The sequence below is a fragment of the Anolis sagrei genome, chromosome 4 (assembly GCF_037176765.1).
Source record: "Anolis sagrei isolate rAnoSag1 chromosome 4, rAnoSag1.mat, whole genome shotgun sequence".
Lineage (NCBI taxonomy): Eukaryota > Metazoa > Chordata > Lepidosauria > Squamata > Dactyloidae > Anolis > Anolis sagrei.
The window spans coordinates 34,247,764-34,266,168 of NC_090024.1; the positions used below are offsets into that span (position 1 = coordinate 34,247,764).

At 37.8% G+C, this 18,405-nt stretch overlaps 1 protein-coding gene across 1 annotated transcript in view; it reads right to left on the bottom strand.

Moving 5' to 3' along the window:
• The window catches only part of TMEM67 (transmembrane protein 67), a 37,227-nt gene extending 19,269 nt beyond the window's left edge, over positions 1-17,958 (bottom strand). The window contains exons 1-12 of the mRNA XM_060775602.2: positions 17,757-17,958; positions 15,564-15,649; positions 15,362-15,455; positions 14,345-14,444; positions 11,540-11,609; positions 10,402-10,476; positions 7,324-7,386; positions 6,669-6,823; positions 6,461-6,569; positions 5,448-5,534; positions 4,292-4,357; positions 1,587-1,746 (exon numbers count right to left, since the gene is read on the bottom strand). Coding sequence (XP_060631585.2) covers positions 1,587-1,746; positions 4,292-4,357; positions 5,448-5,534; positions 6,461-6,569; positions 6,669-6,823; positions 7,324-7,386; positions 10,402-10,476; positions 11,540-11,609; positions 14,345-14,444; positions 15,362-15,455; positions 15,564-15,649; positions 17,757-17,943 — 1,252 coding nt within the window. The 5' untranslated portion in view covers positions 17,944-17,958. The remainder of the gene's footprint in view (positions 1-1,586; positions 1,747-4,291; positions 4,358-5,447; positions 5,535-6,460; positions 6,570-6,668; positions 6,824-7,323; positions 7,387-10,401; positions 10,477-11,539; positions 11,610-14,344; positions 14,445-15,361; positions 15,456-15,563; positions 15,650-17,756) is intronic.
• Positions 17,959-18,405: the final 447 nt, after the last annotated feature.

Sequence of the window (18,405 nt, forward strand, 5' to 3'; positions counted from 1 at the left end):
ATATAATTCATCCAAACAGGATTGTGTTGGGCCAAATGAGTTTAGGAGTGTGTTGTGCTGGCCTGAAGTCCTCCGTCACCTTCTAGTTTACTAAGCAATAAGAGTAATTGCACATGGCAGTTAAAAAATTAAGGAAGTGTTTTATTCCACCTTCCAGTGTAGGATGCCTTATGGTGTGCTCTGATGATGTGTACTTCAAGAAGCTGTCGTTCTTAAATACGCATATAATGCACAGATATGTTTAACACTGATGGCTCAATGATGGGGAGGCCCATGAGCTGGGCATTTCCATCAGTGTCTGGGAATCACACTGTTGTAGGTAAAACAAGAAGAGATGGACAAACTGGTAGAGGATAAGTTGACAAGCTGGACTTTATGACATTCATCTGAAGAATGGACATTATGAAGAACTTCAAGAGAATGTGGTGAGCTCCTCTAGTACAGGAAGCAAAGGATGGTGAACATATGGCGATGGTAATGAGGACCACAGAAAATCATAAACAACACGCTTACTTTTCCATACCAACATCAGCAGCTGTCCCCACTTCAGGAGTATTTCAGGAAGAATTCCTTTCAGTATTTGGACTAAAGCTAACAGGAAAACAATTGGGGCTCCTTCTACACTGCCATATAAAATCCAGATAATCTGATTTAAACTGGATTACATGGCAGGGTAGACTCATATAATCCAGTTCAGATCCATATAATCCTGGATGTGGATTATCTGATTTGATAATCTAGTTTATATGGCAGTGTAGAAGGGGCCTGGGATAAGAGGCACCAACTCCCTGTAGGATACTTCTGCAAAAGTTATCCACTGCCTTCTCCCACTTTGGGATTATGGAACACGAGACACCCAACCTCCCTTGGAAAAGATTTAGGCCCCTTCCACACTGCCCTATATCCCCGGAACTCATCCCAGAATATCTGCTTAAAACTGGATCATATGAGTCTCCACTGCCAGATAATCTGGGATTAGATCCTGGGATAGAGGGGCAGTGTGAAAGGGCCTAAGAAATAATTAGAATTATCATCAGTCTTGCAGTTTTCACATATTCTAAAGGTAAAAAGGACTGTTTAAAACACTTGGATCTATTATAAGAAATGGAAGAGCTCTGTACAAGTTCAGACATAGAACAAAACTATGCTTAATTAAAAACTTACATCCAGTCTCCTTGGAGGGAAGAGCACACGTGAGGAATCTGAGGCCCCTTTTACACTGCCATATAATCCAGATTATCAAAACTGATAATATACATTATCTGTTTTGAACTGGATTACATATCTACATTGCCATATAATCCAGTTCAAAACAGATAATCTGGGTTTTATATGACAGTGTAGAAGGGGATTGAATTATCACTCTTCTCATTCTCTTCTGTTGGGAAATCTATTTTTTCTACTTCCTCGTACATGCAGATGAAATTTGGATGAGGGGTAGATGAAGATTAATGATAATAGATCATGAATATAGTTGCAGAGTGAAGTAATAGAATATTGAAAAGCCATTGGCTAATATCTATTACAATTAACAGAGTATGTAAATGATGATAAATTAGAATAGTTGATCAATTCAATATTCTTACCTTTGTTTATGAACGCTTCATTATATTGAAGATTTAAGTTTAATACTGGCACTGCCCACAGGTATTGTTGTTTATCTTCTTCATTATGATATTCAAGGAACACATCATAAAACACTGGGTTAGAATAATCCTTTAAAATCTTGGAAACTGAAATTTTACACTGAGCAAAAAAAAAAGTGATGACATTAAAATGGAAGAGTGAAATATATTCTAACACAATGCCTGGAAAACCAAAACATTCCTTCTCTTACATGATTAATAATTTATCACTAGTGACAGAAGACAACAAATACATATCTCTAGCAATAAAAGGTTCAATGTCAGAAAAAATACTTATAACTTAAACGGTGCTGCTGAGTAGAACATCAGGCTTGGAAAATATTTTTTCTCTTGAGAAACCATAAGTCTTTCTGATTCAGACTGATCACAGATCTATTCTAGCATTCTGCTTTTCTACAGAGGCCAACCACATTTTTCTTGGATAGCCACAAGCAAGATATGAGAGCAATAGCTCCATTCTGATTTTTGTTTCGTTTTGCTTTGTTTCAGCAACAGTTCATTCAGTTTCATGCAACCTCTGGACAAGAATTTATAAAAGTTAATTTTATGAACTACAAGTGTCAATCTCACATTGTCTGGCCATGGTGAATAAGCAGTAGATGCTGATAGCCAATGGATCGAATTCCTCTCAAAAGTCAACAGTGCATACACACTGCACAACTGAAACACTTTTATTTTACTCTAAACTGCCATGACTCCACCCCAAAGAATCCCAGGAATTGTTTAGAATTCTGTAGTGCTTTCTCAATGCTGTGAACACTTTTCATAAGCCTCAATTATGTTCTCCCTTACTTATATTTTTTCATATTAGAAAAAATTTAAATATTGTAGTTTTCAGAAAACAGATTCCCTTCATCCTGCAATCACCCCAACCGTCTCTTTTCTATATCTCTTCTGTGCTATATTTTTATTTGAGATGTGACAAGCACAATTGTGCAATGTGACTACTTCACATATTTTTGTAGATGGATTTTCATCTTTTCCCTAACACTCCTCAGTGTGGAACTGAACTTTTTCATACCTGCTGCATACTTTAAAATTTTTATTGAGTTATACACTGTTATCTCTTTCTCTTTCAAAGAGGCAGAAGATTCTTATATTTACAGTTAATATTTTTATTTTATCATGGTTTAATACATTTGTTTTACATTGTTTGTTTTACAGCAGATACATATTATTCACTACAATCTACCAAACTTTTGGCATCTAGTGTTATTTTTCTGCTTATACATATTATCTATCCCTTACCGCTGTGCTCCCCTCCCTCCTCCCAAGCCACAGCTTTTACATATCATCTGTCCAAAATTTCAATTCTTCTTGTGGAGGTAACTTTCCTTCTTTATTTTTTTACTCCTTTTTCAATAAATTTTCTCCATACATCATCAAAATCACTTTGTTTCCATATACCTCTTTTGACTTTTAATATACATGTCAGCTTATCATTTATTGCCAATTTCCATACTTCCTTGTACCACTCCTCTATTTGTATATTTATTTCTTTTTTCCCAATACCTTGCTATAAGCAGTCTGCTATTGTTAATAAATTTGTTATCGCATCTTTATCCTCTTTTTTCAATTGTTTATTATTATATAATGATAATAAAGCTATACTAGGACTTCTTTTTATTTTAATATTCATTATACCTTCTATTTCTCTAAATACTTTCCCCCCAAAAATTATTTACATATTTACATTGCCACCACATATGTATATGTTCCTGATTCTTGACATCCTCTCCAGCAATTTTTTTAATAGTTTTTATTTATATTTGCTATTCTTACTGGTGTTAGGTACTATTTCCATATTAACTTATAATAATTTTCTTTAACCTGTATTGATAAATTTTTTAGATGTCTTTATCTCCATAATTGTTGCTACTCTGTTTCATTTATTTTTATCCCTAAATCTTCTTCCCAGATCTCATTGAGGATGTTATTTTTTGTTTTTCCTTTCTTTATTTCAATTATTATCTTATATATTTTACTAGTTATTCCCTTCAAATTTTCATGCTCCTCTACAACCCTTCCATTTTGTATTATTTGTTCAAATTGGTTAGGCTTACTTCCATTTTTATTATTTTCCCCCCAATTTTTAAACCATTGTTCTAATTGTATACAATGGAACCATGTCAATTTTATTTCTCTAAATTCTTCCATGATCGTTTCCTTCTTCATTCCAACCTTTATCCAATCCCCTATTTTGTCTAATTTTTTTCCCTTAACTTTTTATCCATTACTTTTTAAAGATTTTTTGGAAATTTCTTTTCCATTACAATTGGGGTTATTACTGAACCATCCGTTATTAACATTCTCCTATATTTGTTCCATAGTTCTAATATATTGCTCAACATTGGGTTTCTATAATTTTCCTAGTTTCTTTTCTCGTAAACTATTTGAAAAATATATTCCAAATTTCTTCCTCCACTTTTGTCGGCTATTTAATGCTGCTGCTCAGATGCATTTTATAACTAACTGTAACTTGCTGTGATACATAAATCAATAATGATTTTCTGTGTGCACATGTAGCACTTCATTCTTGCCCAAACTTGAAAAGTAATCTTACACAGATGTATAAAAATGATAGTTTAGTAGAATTTAAAAAGCTATCAATGCAAGTTTTAAAAACAATTTCAAAGCGCGCTTACCTTTTGCTGGTAAGTAGTTCCAAAGGTGTAAGCAGCTCTTAGTCTGGTTAATGTATCTGGACAAAGCTGTATTCAAAAACAAAACATAAACTTCAAAATAATAAAAAAAGAATGCTGCAACTTATTTTCCCCCTAAATTAACAAGCAAAAATGCAATAAATGAGACTCAATGCATTTTTCTGGAGTTGTTTCTATCAACTAAACCAGAGAGGTTTGTATTCTGCCTTCCTCTTGCAGCCTGTTTGTGAGGTAGAGATAGAGCAGGAAAAGCTGTGCTGCACCATTATGGTTTCATCTGATTGATGTGGAGTTCTGTTCAATCTTTTGAGACCAGCTAATCTGTCCTATACCATAATTACTTGCATTAAATGAAACAATTTTTCAAACATTTCAGAAAGATGCCTCCAGAGCAGACAGTTCTGAATATAACAAGTGACAGGACAATATATAATCTCAGTCACCTGAATCCCTTCTCCTAATCTCGTGTGCAAATTATGAGGAAACTTGTGGAGAATAAATTGTCCATCATCTAGTGGCTCCCAAAAATGCATTTTCTGGTTGGGATTTCCAGATGAAATTGTGGCAGTGTGACATAATCCATTTGTCCACAGGAAAAACCTGGGTTGCTGTGAGTTTTCCGGGCTGTATGACCATGTTCCAGAAGCATTCTCTCCTGGCGTCTCGTCCACATCTATGGCTGACATCCACAGAGGTTGGCCAATTGCAATATTCACACCTACTTCAAACAGACAAGAGTTCTTTCTCCCACCCTGGACATTTCATAGATATATAAACCCCGCTTACCTAGTTTCCAACAGTCCCCTCAACCTCTGAGGCTGCCATAGATGTGGGCAAAACGTCAATGCTTCTGGAACATGGCCATACAGCCTGGAAAATTCACAGCAACCCAGTGATTCTGGCCATGAAAGCCTTTCGCAACACAACTTGTCCCCTGTTACAATACAGCGGCCAGTCACTGACTGTATAACTGAAGATTGCTGTTGTTTAGAAATGATATTAAAGAGACACTGAAAGCAGTATTTCTAAAATGAGAACTGATGGTGTTCTGACTCTGTAGACTGCTGACATAACTCCACAAATTTACTTCAGTCTTTATATTCATACAGTGCAGAAATTAAACATAAGCTTATCTTACCTGGAAAATGCCATCTTCTAAATGTTGCCACTGAAGAAAATTTCCTTCTGCATCATATGAAGCTGCAATAAAATCCAATTTTATGTTCTGGGAACAGAAGAATAAAATAATTTTTAAAATTGGGATTTTTTACTGCATAAATGCAACATTAGGAACAAGAGTGTTATTAATATGATACCTCTTTCTCTTGAGTTTTATAAATAATCACACAAAAAAATAGTTCAGATGATGAAATGTTAATTTGATTTACCATTAAGTTCTTATTTCAAAGTGTGGTGGGACATGAGACATATAATTTTAAGAGAACATTTAAATAAAATAAATTAAAAGAAAATGCTACATAATAAACCAGGACTCAACTAGGGCTGAATTTACGTGACCATATAATGCACTTAGGACAGTGCCCGAGTCACACTGAGGTCCTAAGTCACACTGAGGCCCTAAGTGCATTATAGGACAGTGTAAATCCAGCCACAATCAGGAAAATGTAAGATAGAATTGCTTCAACAAAACAGAGGAAAAGACATACAAATTTCTAGGTTCTGAAAAAAACAAGTCCTCTCACAGATTACATTATACCAGTGAAAAACATCTGCAAATACTATACAGAGCTTCCTGTGTATTTGTAGAAATGTAATAATGGAGTGCTGAAAGACAATTGTAATTTCTGTGACCAGACTGAAAAGTAAGATGGCTGAGAAGACTGATAAAGAGATGCAAATTAGGGTCCAAACTATACTGTGCTGGTATAACATCAAACCAGTTTGTCCATGCCTTTCACACCATTAAAGTGGATATTTTGGTCACTTCTCAATTACCTGGAGAACACCTGACATGTAAATGTACCATAAACTTGCATATGTTACTACTTTTATGATACACATTCAAATGTAAGGTTACATTGTAATAACGGATATCCCTATAAGAAAAGCAATGTATTAAAATGTTACAGTGAATTCCCGTGCGAGTCTACCGAAATAAAACTTGCACTAAAAGCAACCCTGAAAACGTACATTGTTTGTTCCTTTAAAAGTGAAACTAGTTGGAAATGGAGTGGTTTCAAGGACCTGTGATGCCGATCCTGGCTGGTCACCATAGTATAGCCATGGAAGATTCTGCCTCCTGCAAAAAGTTATACAACAGTTATGGCAACTTAAGTCTTGTGATATTCTGTCTATTTTTTTACATGAGTAAAAAAAGTTAATAGGAGAGGCCACATACCAAAATGATACTGAATGAACAGTACCGAGTCCAATGGTATTCATATAGACATACTGAAACAGGCCACATGCATCAGTGCTACCAGAGTTCAAAATATTCATGTTCATCACACACATATTTCCAAGTGCTTGGCAAGAAGTCAGGTTGGAGTACAACTGCAAAGAGATATAACAAATACAATTAATGACAGATTGTGGTGATGTTTCAACATGAGGTAACTGTGCAATGTTCTTGAAATGTTTAGTTTCGATTTAGGACCTCAGTGTAACTCAGGCCCTGTATAAAATCCAGATTATCTCATATCCAAGGAGGTTAAATTCCATTACATATAAGAACAAATAGGAATTTCTTCCAATGGAGTATATGTAGGATTGTGGTTTATACTATATAATTTCCCAAAACCTGTTATATGATTGCAGCTGAGGGAAAGGTGAAAAGCACTCCCCCAAGAGACACTTAGCAGTGCCACTCCATTAACCTTCAGCAAAGAAAGTGAAGAGAGGCTATTTTTTTCTCCTTGAGCTCATGTATGGCATTCTGGAAGCTTTTTTAACTTGCAAGCAAAGTAAAATTATTTTAGAAATTGATTTCTTAAAAGTTAATGCATAATGATTGAATTTTAACATCCTCCATTAACTCTTAATCCAAAACATACCAAGCAAGCAGCTGCTGCTGCTTGCAGATTTTTCGAAAACCAGGCAGATACCAAGGTAATGCCCTACAAATTAAAAAAAATAATCAAGGTGTTGCAGCTGACTTAATGCAACGAACATACATCAACACAAAAATAAGCACTGCTTTGTTCAGTGGGACTCAGTCCCAAGTGTGTGTGGCGGGCTTTCTCAACCATTTTTCCCCTGCAGGAACCCTTGAAATAAGTTTCAAGTCTCTGAAAACTCCTGTATAAAAATGATTATAACTCAAAAATATTAATCTTTTATAACAACAATAATAAAACTTTATTTGTACCTCACCAGCATCTCCCTAAAGGGACTTGGGGTGGCTCACAAAAGCACACTATAGTGCTGTGACAAAGCAGCATACATTTACATAAACAACATACGTTTGTATAAAAATAACACACATTTACAAAAAAACAGCATATTAATAAGACCCTACCAATTTAAAATCCAACAATCATAATCTCTCATGGAACATCTTGAGACCACTCAAGGGTCCCCATCATTTCAGGGAATTATAGTTGAGAAATCCTGGTGCATGGGATTGCATCCTGAGTATTGCTTTTTTATGGAGTGTGTTTGCAATGCAATTTATATTAAAGAGAAAACTGTTTTGCTATAAATCCGATACAATTCCATTCTGTGAAGTCACTCCCTAACACCTTTTCTTCTTCAAGTCAGAAATAAGATACAGAGGCTGGATCTACACTACTCTATGTCCCAGGATCTGATCCTAGATTATCTGAATATCCCAGACTATCTGGCAGTGCAGATATAGGCCCCTCCTACACTGCCAAATAATACAGATTATCAAAACAGATAATCCACATCTGCTTTGAACTGGATTATATGAGTGTACACTGCCATATAATCCAGTTCAAAGCAGATAATCTGAATGTATATTGTCATGCAAAAGTAGCTTTATATAATCCAGTTCAAGGCAGATAATCTGGGATATAAAGCAGTGTAAATCCAGCCGAAGAACTTACATAAACAGTGGAACCTTGACTTAAGAGCATCTCAATTTAAAAGTGTTTCATGAGCCCATGTTTTGTTTCGACCTATGAGCAGTATTTAAAGTTAAGAGATAGCACCAGAGGGTGTGGGAGAGTATGAGGCTTTAGGGTCTCCGTGCCTCGTGCTCTTGTCCCCTTTGGGAGACTGCTGTCTGCTTTCATCTTGTCCACTTTGGGCTCTTATGCACAGCCATATAACCCAGAATATCAAAGCAGATAATTCACAATATCTGCTTTGAACTGGATTATCTGAGTCCAGGCACGATTGGGGGGGGGGGGATGAGAGACAGGGCCTTCTCGGTGATTGCTCCCCAGCTATGGAACTCCCTTCCTGGTGAGATCAGGTCAGCCCCCTCTCTCCTGTCCTTTAGAAGGATGGTAAAAACTTGGCTGTAGGACCAAACTTGCAGGACAGGGCAATAAAGCAGCAATAGGAGAGATTACCAGGATAATTAAATTTGATGTGGATGACTAGGACAGTTTAAAACGGTATATTTTAATATTTTGATAAATGTTTTTAATGTTTATGTATGTATATAAGAATTTGTGTCCTGGCACTGAATGTTTGCCGTATATATGCTGTGCTCCGCCCTGAGTCCCCTTCGGTGTGAAAAGGGCAGAATACAAATGTTTTAAATAACTAAATAAAGAAAGAAAATCCAGTTCAATGTGGATTTTATACAGCTGTGTGGAAGGGGCCTTTGAGGAATTTTGGGTTTGTTGATTTTGTGTATTTATTATTCCTGGTATGCTTGGCTTCATGAAGAGAGAGAAGGAGAGAGAACAAGGGAGGGAGGGAAGCTGGAAGATATACAGTATGCCTCTGTGCTTTGAACATCCCTGCCACAACTCTGTCCTTTTACCATTTAAAAGTTGATCTTTATTTTTTTATTGTTCCATGCGAATGTGAATTTATACATTTTTTGTTATCTATAAAACATATTTTCTTATTTTAAAAAATGTAACAAAAATGGGAGTGGGGTGGTTGGGTTTAGGGGCCGAAGTGGATTAATACCATTTCAATGGGCTAATTAGCTTTATTTATTTATTTGCCATATTTATACCCCACCTTTCTCTACCCCAGCAGGGGGACTCAAGGCAGCTTACAAGTGGCACATACAGTGCCTCAAAACAACCAAATTCACCTTAAAATAGTTTAAAATTACAACATATTTTAAATGGTTAAAATACATTCAAAGTTAAAAACACGCCATCTAGAGTTCAAGGTCTAAGGCCATTCCAAGGTCAAATTTGAGATAAGACTGTTTTGACTTAAGAGCTTGGTTACAGAACAAATTAAACTCTTAAGTCAAGGTATCACTATAAATCGTTTTACAGTGTTTAAGGAGGAAGACCAGGATCCCATACCAGTAAACTATGAAATCCATTGTTCCATGAAAGCTACATTCAGGATGCAATCCCATGCATTAGTTTACATTTGTAACTTTTGTGTGCTGTCAATACTTAGCTATGTTTGTTTTAACTACTATAAGCCACTATGCAGAGCCAATGTGGCATAGCAGCTTGAGTGTTGAACTTGGAGACCACGGTTTGAATGCATGCTTGCCTGCCTGCCTGCCTACTCAAGGAAGCTCATAGGGTGAGTTCAGGCAAGTCACACACTCTCAGTCCACAAGGAAGGCCTTGGAAAAAGGCTTGTCAAGAAATCTCCTTGATAGGTTCATCTTAGGATTGCCCTAACCTGGAAACAACTTGAATGCACACAACAACAAGCCATCTTGAGTGCCAAACGAAAAATATGTGGGATATAAATGCACATAATAATGGTAATAATTCTCTCCATATTAGTCTTGCTTCTAGTACCAACATTTCTGATAAAATCAAGAATACATTTACTTTGTTAACTGAGGTAGTTATATGTTCTATTACATATTCTTAATGATAGATTGTTAATGATATAGCTATACAGTTGCTGTACTTTTCATGTACATGTTTGGACTCATTTTACTTTTTTTGTGAACTACCTTGAGCATTTGAGCAGAAAAACAGTATACAAATAAAAAGACTATAACTTACTAGCTTTCCAAACCATACAGTTGGAGTTTCTTTTGAAGGGAAATTTCCAGGGCTCCTGAAACATAAACCTCCTGTCTGAAAAAAAAAAATCAAATTTCAAATTAGGAACATGTTTTCTTAAGGACAAAAGTTGAATCAAGAGTATTCTCACTAGTTGAAATTACGCAGTTCTCCAGATGCTGTTGGACTGTAACTCCCAATAGCTCTAGCTATCCTAGCCAATTGTCCTACATAATGGTGACAAATTATTTATTTATTTATTTATTTATTTATTTACGGCATTTATATGTCACCCTTCTCACCCCGAAGGGGACTCAGAGCGGCTTACAAGTCATAAGTACATACAACATACTACATAACTAGCATAGTACTATAACATCATTCATAACACTAGTACTACATAATATTACATTATTGCTAGGGGAGGGGCGCTGATGCCACAGGGGACACGATGGCAATGTCCTCCCGGCTCCCCTTCTTTCTTCTGGCCCCAGAGTGGCCATTGGTGTTGGGGGAGGGGCGCTGATGCCACAGGGGACAAGATGGCAATGTCCTCCCGGCTCCCCTTCTTTCTTCTGGCCCCAGAGTGGCCGTTGGTGTTGGGGGAGGGGCGCTGATGCCACAGGGGACAAGATGGCAATGTCCTCCCGGCTCCCCTTCTTTCTTCTGGCCCCAGAGTGGCCGTTGGGAAAATTAAGTCCAACAAAACCTTGAGGCTGTATGATTCCCATCCCTACAGTAAAGCCTGCAGCTCATTAAGATTTTTCTCTTAATTCTTTCTTGTGCTGGAGATGTATTGCACTACTTCTTTTCTGGAAATTGTTTGAAGTATATGGGTAGGGAGGGAGAGAAAATCATTTCTGTTTCTTATTTCTGTGTGGACTACACAGGTATGTCCCATTAACTGAATGATATATTCAGATCAAACCCACAACATTGAATTCATAATTATGCAAAGAAATGTCAATTTGAATACTTCATCATAGTGTGAAAAAGTCTCAGGTAATATCAGAGATATTCTAGAAGGACTCATGGTATTCAAAGTGAGAACATATCAGATGAAGATTGAAAAACTGAACCTTCTAGTATGTTAAACACATTGTAATATATCTCCTATACATGTTTTTGTTGCACTTACTAAAATATTTGGATTCTGACAGGTACATGACTTGCTTACACTGACAAATGTTGGTTCACATCTTATACACCTAGAAAACATAAAAGGAAATGCAAGACATGTCAAGAAACTACTGCAGAAAGGTATCAGGGAGAGTTTCATTTAATACTGACACCATGTTTTCTGTATTGTAACATAACCAACTATAATAGTTGCTGTAAGAACATAGAAGCCGAATATTTTAAAAACTACTATTATCTCTTCGTGCTGTGTTGTGGTTAACTAACAATGCAAGGTCAGCAATAGCAACCAGATCTAAAACTAGAGCTACTGACCATAAATGCTGTTGTATAACATACAACTGACTATAAGAAACCTCACAACTACTAAACATGTTAAGAATCAACTACTAAACATGTTAAGACAACTGAGCCATACTAGAGAGGGCAACAGGAGCAATGGGTTAAACCTTTGTGCCGGCAGGATTGAAGACAGGTTAGAGGTTCGAATCCAGGGAGAGTGCGGATGAACTCCCTCTGTCAGCTCCAGCTCCCTATGCGGGGACATGAGAGAAGCCTCCCACCGAGATAGTAAAACATCCTGGCAACATCCTTGTAGATGCCCAATTCTCTCACACCAGAAGTGACTTGCAGTTTCTCAAGTCACTCCTGACATGAAAAAAAAAGGGGGGGGGACAACAATTTTTGGCCTAGACCTCCGGATTATAGAATGAGGGGGAAGCAAGACACTTGATTATTCTAAGGCCCCTCCTACACTGCCATAGAAAATCTAGATTATCTGCTTTGAACTGGATTATATGGCAGTGTATTGATAATTGATCATCTGGATTATAGCACAATGTATAAGGGGCCTAAGTGTCTAGGGTCCCTTCCACACAGATGTATAAAATCCACATTGAACTGGATATGTTAGTGTGGACTCAGATAATCTAGTTCAAAGCAGACATTGTCGATTACCTGCCTTGACATTCTGGATAGCATAGGGAAGGGTTGTTGTTGTTGTTATTATTATTATTATTATGCTTTATTTATATTCCACTTTTTCTCTCCATATGGAGACTCAAAGCACCTCACAATTAAAAGCAACCCTGTGGGGTTTGTTTTGCAGTCTGTGCCACTGTTAAGAATATTTCACTTTCTGTCCCTGTTATAATTGCATTTTGGAAAATTTGGCTAGTTGTGGAAACAATGATTGATTACAAAAGTTTCAGTTAAGACCCCAACCCCCTTTCCCATAATAACTCTTTCAAGAGTGATTTTCCCTTCTTCCATCTCTATTGAACTTTTGATTTTTTTAAAAAAAATTTTTTATTTACATACAATAACAACTTACAGAATAGACAAAACACAAAACAGTGAACATTTTACAAACACATAACCCCACCACCAAGGCCTGAACATGTATAATTTCCTTCACCATGTATTCATAAAGCAACCCTTAATCAAATGTCATCTCCAAAATTCCTGACCAACCAAATTCTGTTGTTTTCCATTTTCACTCTCTAAGACATATTTAATAAAGACTGACCAGTATGCCTCAAAATCTGACCTGTTAATTTCCCCCCTGAATACCCTCATTTCCATTGTTAGTTTGTCATTTAAAGCTACATTCCAAACTTCCCTGTACCATGCGTCCAGTGTTAGATTAGTTATTATTTTCCAGTTCTTTGCTATTATAATTCTTCCCACTGTGAGCAAAATAGTCACCAATTCTTTCTTTCTTGTTTCTACATTCAGCACGAAGCTATTGAACTTTTGATGATACCTGAGGTGTTACTGGTATTGTAGAATTAATGCAGTTGATAAAATTTTAACTGTCATGGCATTTCCCCCAAAATTACCCCAGAAAGTGAAATTAAGATCAAACCCTGATCTTGCTTCCCTGAAGATGTAGCAAAACAGCTATAAAAACCCAGAAACCCTCAAATGCCTTTAAAATTATGTCAAATATTCAGAAGTGGCATCCAGAAGTGATTTCTAATGCCACCTTCTGTGGGGGTTTTTTTGTCTTAAAAGCATTGGGTGTGGCCTGTTGTAGGATGGAGGACACAAATTACCTTGCACTTTGACTCTCAGTTGCCCATTCCTGGACTATTGGGTCAGGAATGGCATTGTATGATCTTCATTATCTCCACTGCCAGCACAATAAATTATGATATACTAAGTAAGAATGTTTCTTTAACATGCCCTGCAACCTTTTCAACACAGGGGTACCCTGAAAAATATAAAACTGTTGCCGTAGTCCTACATGGTTTGGGTCCAGTTTACTTATAGAATTGCCTTCTCCTGTACAATCGGCCCTGAACACTTAGGTCTTCTGGGGGGCAGCTACTCCAACCAGACAGAACCCGACTGGTGACCGTCACCTAGAAGACCTTTTCATTGGCTGCCCCAAGACTGTGGAACGATTTGCTGGAAGAGGTCCGACAGCTAAATGAGCTGTTGGAATTTTAGATGCAACTGAATACCCATCTCTTCCAAGAGGACTACCTGGTCAACTGAATTTTAATCTGCATTTTATCAGTGGATTTTAACTTGGATTTTAACTGTGTATCTTTTTGTATCTTTTAATAGTGTTTTATCCCTTGTTTTAATGATGTTGTATTCCGCCCTGAGCTGCAGGGAGAGGCGGGTAATAGATTCATTATTATTATTATTAGTAGTAGTAGTAGTTGTAGTATTATTATAACATTTGCAAAACTTTATTATTCTTATATTGTTTCATATATTTGAGTGAGAATGAATATGAAATACTAAATATTTTTCCATTTCCAGTGTTCCCCAGTAATCCTCCAAATGCCTTTACCTGTTGTTTAATGCATTTGGAGCAGCAAATGACTGTTCTGTTCCATCACACTGAACGCACAATGCTGTTTTCAACAAGGTACCATTTGTGTCTCGTTCCACTGTTAAAAATGTGAGGGGGAAAGCAGCAACAGGATCACATCATATTAGTATCACATCATATTTGTGCAGTAATTGATATAAATAAACACAGACATTTAGAAAAACAGATCTAAAGAATCCAATTTTGGTGCCCCCCCCCCCCCAGCTATCTTTCATACCAGTTACCAGTAGATACTGAAAACACATTCTACTCTATGCCTTCTGGTGGACACCAGATTTCCTTGATGTGGCTAAATGATTTCAGAGGTCAGAGAAAGACTATAACCCAAAACTTTGAAAAGTAATTCCAGGCAGATTATATCATACTAAATTGGACAATCTTAGTGATTAGACAACATAAACCAATGTAATGGTTATGTTTGAATACAACAATAAGAGACAGCACTGGAGATGTAGCAATGTGCATGCCGAACATTTGATTAATTACTGTAGCAGCAAGTAAAGATCTGTCCATTGTTTGTTTATAACAACCTAGCACTCTGGCTTTTTTCTCCTTTGAAAAGCCAGAATACCAGGCTTCGACAAAAATAAAAATAAACGAACAATGAATGAACAAGCTTGTTATGACCAAATGTGCCCATTCTGCTTAGGCATTCATTTTGGTCTCTGTTAGTTTTCTGTTACTGACAACAACTTTTCATTCTACCTGATGAAAGTCAGGTAACTATGGATATTACGCTCCCCAAAATCTGCATGGTACATATTTGCTATTTTTTGTACACAGATCAAAGGTATAAGATTGCATTGAATTTTTCATCCCATGTGTGGAGAGACTTCTGTATATAAAAGCCTCTTGCTAATAAGAGGCCCTTTTGCTCACAAAATTGACAACTGAAAACAAATCTCGGAACTAAGAACTTCTCTGTTGAAAAAAAAACAGACTTTATCAAAACGAATTACTTCACCAAACTCTTACCTAAAATCTCATTGATGGGGCATTTACATTTCCCTTCTGCAGTCAATTCATAAGGGCAAGCAATGCAGTCCCATCCATCTTGAGTAACTCCACTCTGGAAAAAAGATCAAAACATTTTAAAATTCACTATAATAACTAGGAAAAGCAACATTTTTCTATTTGTAACTGAAGCTGTCTGCATTATTAGATGTCAAACACTCACTGTGTCTTCTGGACATTTTTCACAGGTAATAGAGCCACCATTATTCGAAATAATCTTGAATCCTGGTTGACAAGCACAAGATGTATCTGAAAAACATTGAATAGCTAATTGTACCAACAGCTACAAATTAAAAGCATGTTTAACAATAAATCTAACATTTCTTCTTTTTATTAGATTTTACAGTTGCTTTAAAAAAAAACCTCAAAATTTCCCATAATTCCTGTCATTTAAATAGTTAGTGATGAATTCTGACTGGAAAAGCTTGAGTTCAACTTCAGTCTCGTCTGTGAAGTTACTGGGTGACAATCTCTTTGTCTTAGTCTAAAACATCTCAAAGGATAACTGTCAAGGTGAAATATGCATGTATGAATGACTAACCATGTCCAAAGAAGAGGACAAAAATGGAGACTGTGCAACCCTGCAACTTCAATGATTATCGTGAACAATGAGGAAGATGCAGTCCAGAAATGTCTGGAATGGCACATGATTCCCATCTATGCCTTAGGAAAATAAACAGTTATCTATGATCCTGCAGGGAATAATACTTAAGTCTCTATCAACACTGACCATTTAATGCAGTTTTAAATCAGTATTGAGGAAAGTGGTTTAGCTGTATAGGTGATTACACAGGAAGTCCTATACCCAATTTGATGCATGGATGGTGTCGACTTTTCAATTCTGGCTTTGATGGCATTGGTTCAAATGGCTTGTTCTTTGGGCTGCCAGAATCAGGCCCTCCATCTCCTTTTTCAGAGTTCCATTTGTGAGCCACAGCCATGTTTTTTCTTTGTCAATTTGGCTCTCAATTTCTTCTTGAGTCTTCTTTTGCCACTTTTCTCTTCTGCTCTGGATTGTGTTTTTATGGTATTCCTCTCTTTGTCTTTTGCACTTTAAGCAGTTTACTACTATTGACTTCCCTCAATCAGACATGTAGCGGGGGGGGGGGGGGCTTCAGCCCCCCCCCCCCCCCCCGGAATTCTCATGGTGGTTCGCGAAAAGGACTTTCTGGTGCATTACTTAAACTGTTATGTTTATTCATATTATGATCTGATCACCATACTCAATATATCCCATATGCATGGGGCTATTGGGGTAACAATACAAAAGGTTTGCTAGGGTAGACCCTCTTTCACTCAGACTTAGCCCCCCCCCCGAAACAAACTCACCCCCCCCCCCCCGGAATCGAAATCCTGGCTACGGCCCTGCCCTCAATGTTGTTTCTTGACTGCCTTTCACATAATCTGCCAGTGCGTGTTTCTCTTCTTCTACCGTTTGTTTCACTTGCAGAAGCCCTCATTATTTCTTCTCGTTATTATTATAATATTATTATTATGTGGAGCCCCTGGTGGCGCAGTGCAGACGACCAATTCTCTCACACCAGAAGAGACTAGCAGTTTCTCAAGTCGCTCCTGACACGACAAAATAATAATAACAATAAATTATTATTATTATTATTATGGGACGTGAGCATTTAAGGATTTTGGTATCCGAGGCTAGATCAACACTGCTATAACATCCAGTTCAATGCAGATAATCTGGATCCAGAAACTGGATTATATAGCAGTGTGGATGGGGCCTGAGGGACGTCCCTGGACCCAAAGCCCAGCAGAAATCAAGGCCCTTCTTTATACACTTATTTAAATTTGTTTCCGATGAAGGCAACGTCTTAGGGGCGAATATGAAAGAGAAATGTAACGTTTTACAAAATGCAAAAAATAGCATAAAAGAATGAATGCAGTCAGCTTGGAAAAGGAACTTGTCAAATGACAATTCACCTCGCATTCCTTGAGTAGCAGCCCTCAAAAGTAACTTTTCCAGATTTGGTTATATTGCGATTGAACAGTATAGTCCAGGCATGGGTAAACTTGGGCCCTCCGGGTGTTTTGGACTTCAACTCCCACAATTCCTAACAGCCTACCGGCTGTTAGGAATTGTGGGAGTTGAAGTCCAAAACACCCGGAGGGCCCAAGTTTGCCCATGCCTGGTATAGTGAAGCTATACTGAGAAGTTAATACAGTTTGACACCGCTTTAATTGCGGTTACGCAATGCTATGGGCTCATGAAAGTTATAGTTTTGCCTCACCAAACTACAGCTCCCAAGATTCCACAGCCCTGAGCCATGGGAGTTAAAAGTGATGTCAAACCGCATTCCTTCCACAGTGCAGATGCCCCGCACCGCCCTTGTGGCCTCACCGCGGTGGCCTTTGGTCTGGGAAGGCCCGCACTGCCCGCAGGAGAGGCTGGCGATGTCGAAGTACTGCGTGGCCGCGCAGCTTTGAGGCTGCTGCCAAGGGAGAAAGAAGGCCTGCCCGCCCGCGAGGCCCGTGTTTAGCGCGAGCAGGAGCAGCGCCATTCCCAGCCAGCGCCTCGGCGTCGCCATGGTGACTGAAGCCTCCCTCAGCCACGCCCACACGCTCAGAGCCGCCCCGCTAAGGGCTGAGCCCTAACTTGGGACTTCAACTCCCAGAAGGCTTAGCCGGCTTGGCCAATGACCGGCGACTCTGGGAGTTGAAGTCCGAAAAAAGAAAATTCCTAGAGGCGGCCTCTGAGACTTATGCCTACGGGAAGCCACGAGGATTAAAAAGAACGTAATTTCTCCCCTGCCAAATGGACACAGGGAGAAATGTTCTATAAATCACTAGCTGTTCCCTGCCACGCGTTGCTGTGGCCCTGTCTGGTGATCTGGAAAATAAAGTAATGAGAAAGTGTTGGTTTCTAATATATGTAATTTATTTATGCTTGTAGGTAAACAGTATTTCTTCTTGTTTCTTTGTCATTGTTGATGTGGTTTGCCTATTCTGGAACATGCAACATATCATTGTCCTTCTTTAGGAGTCCCTTT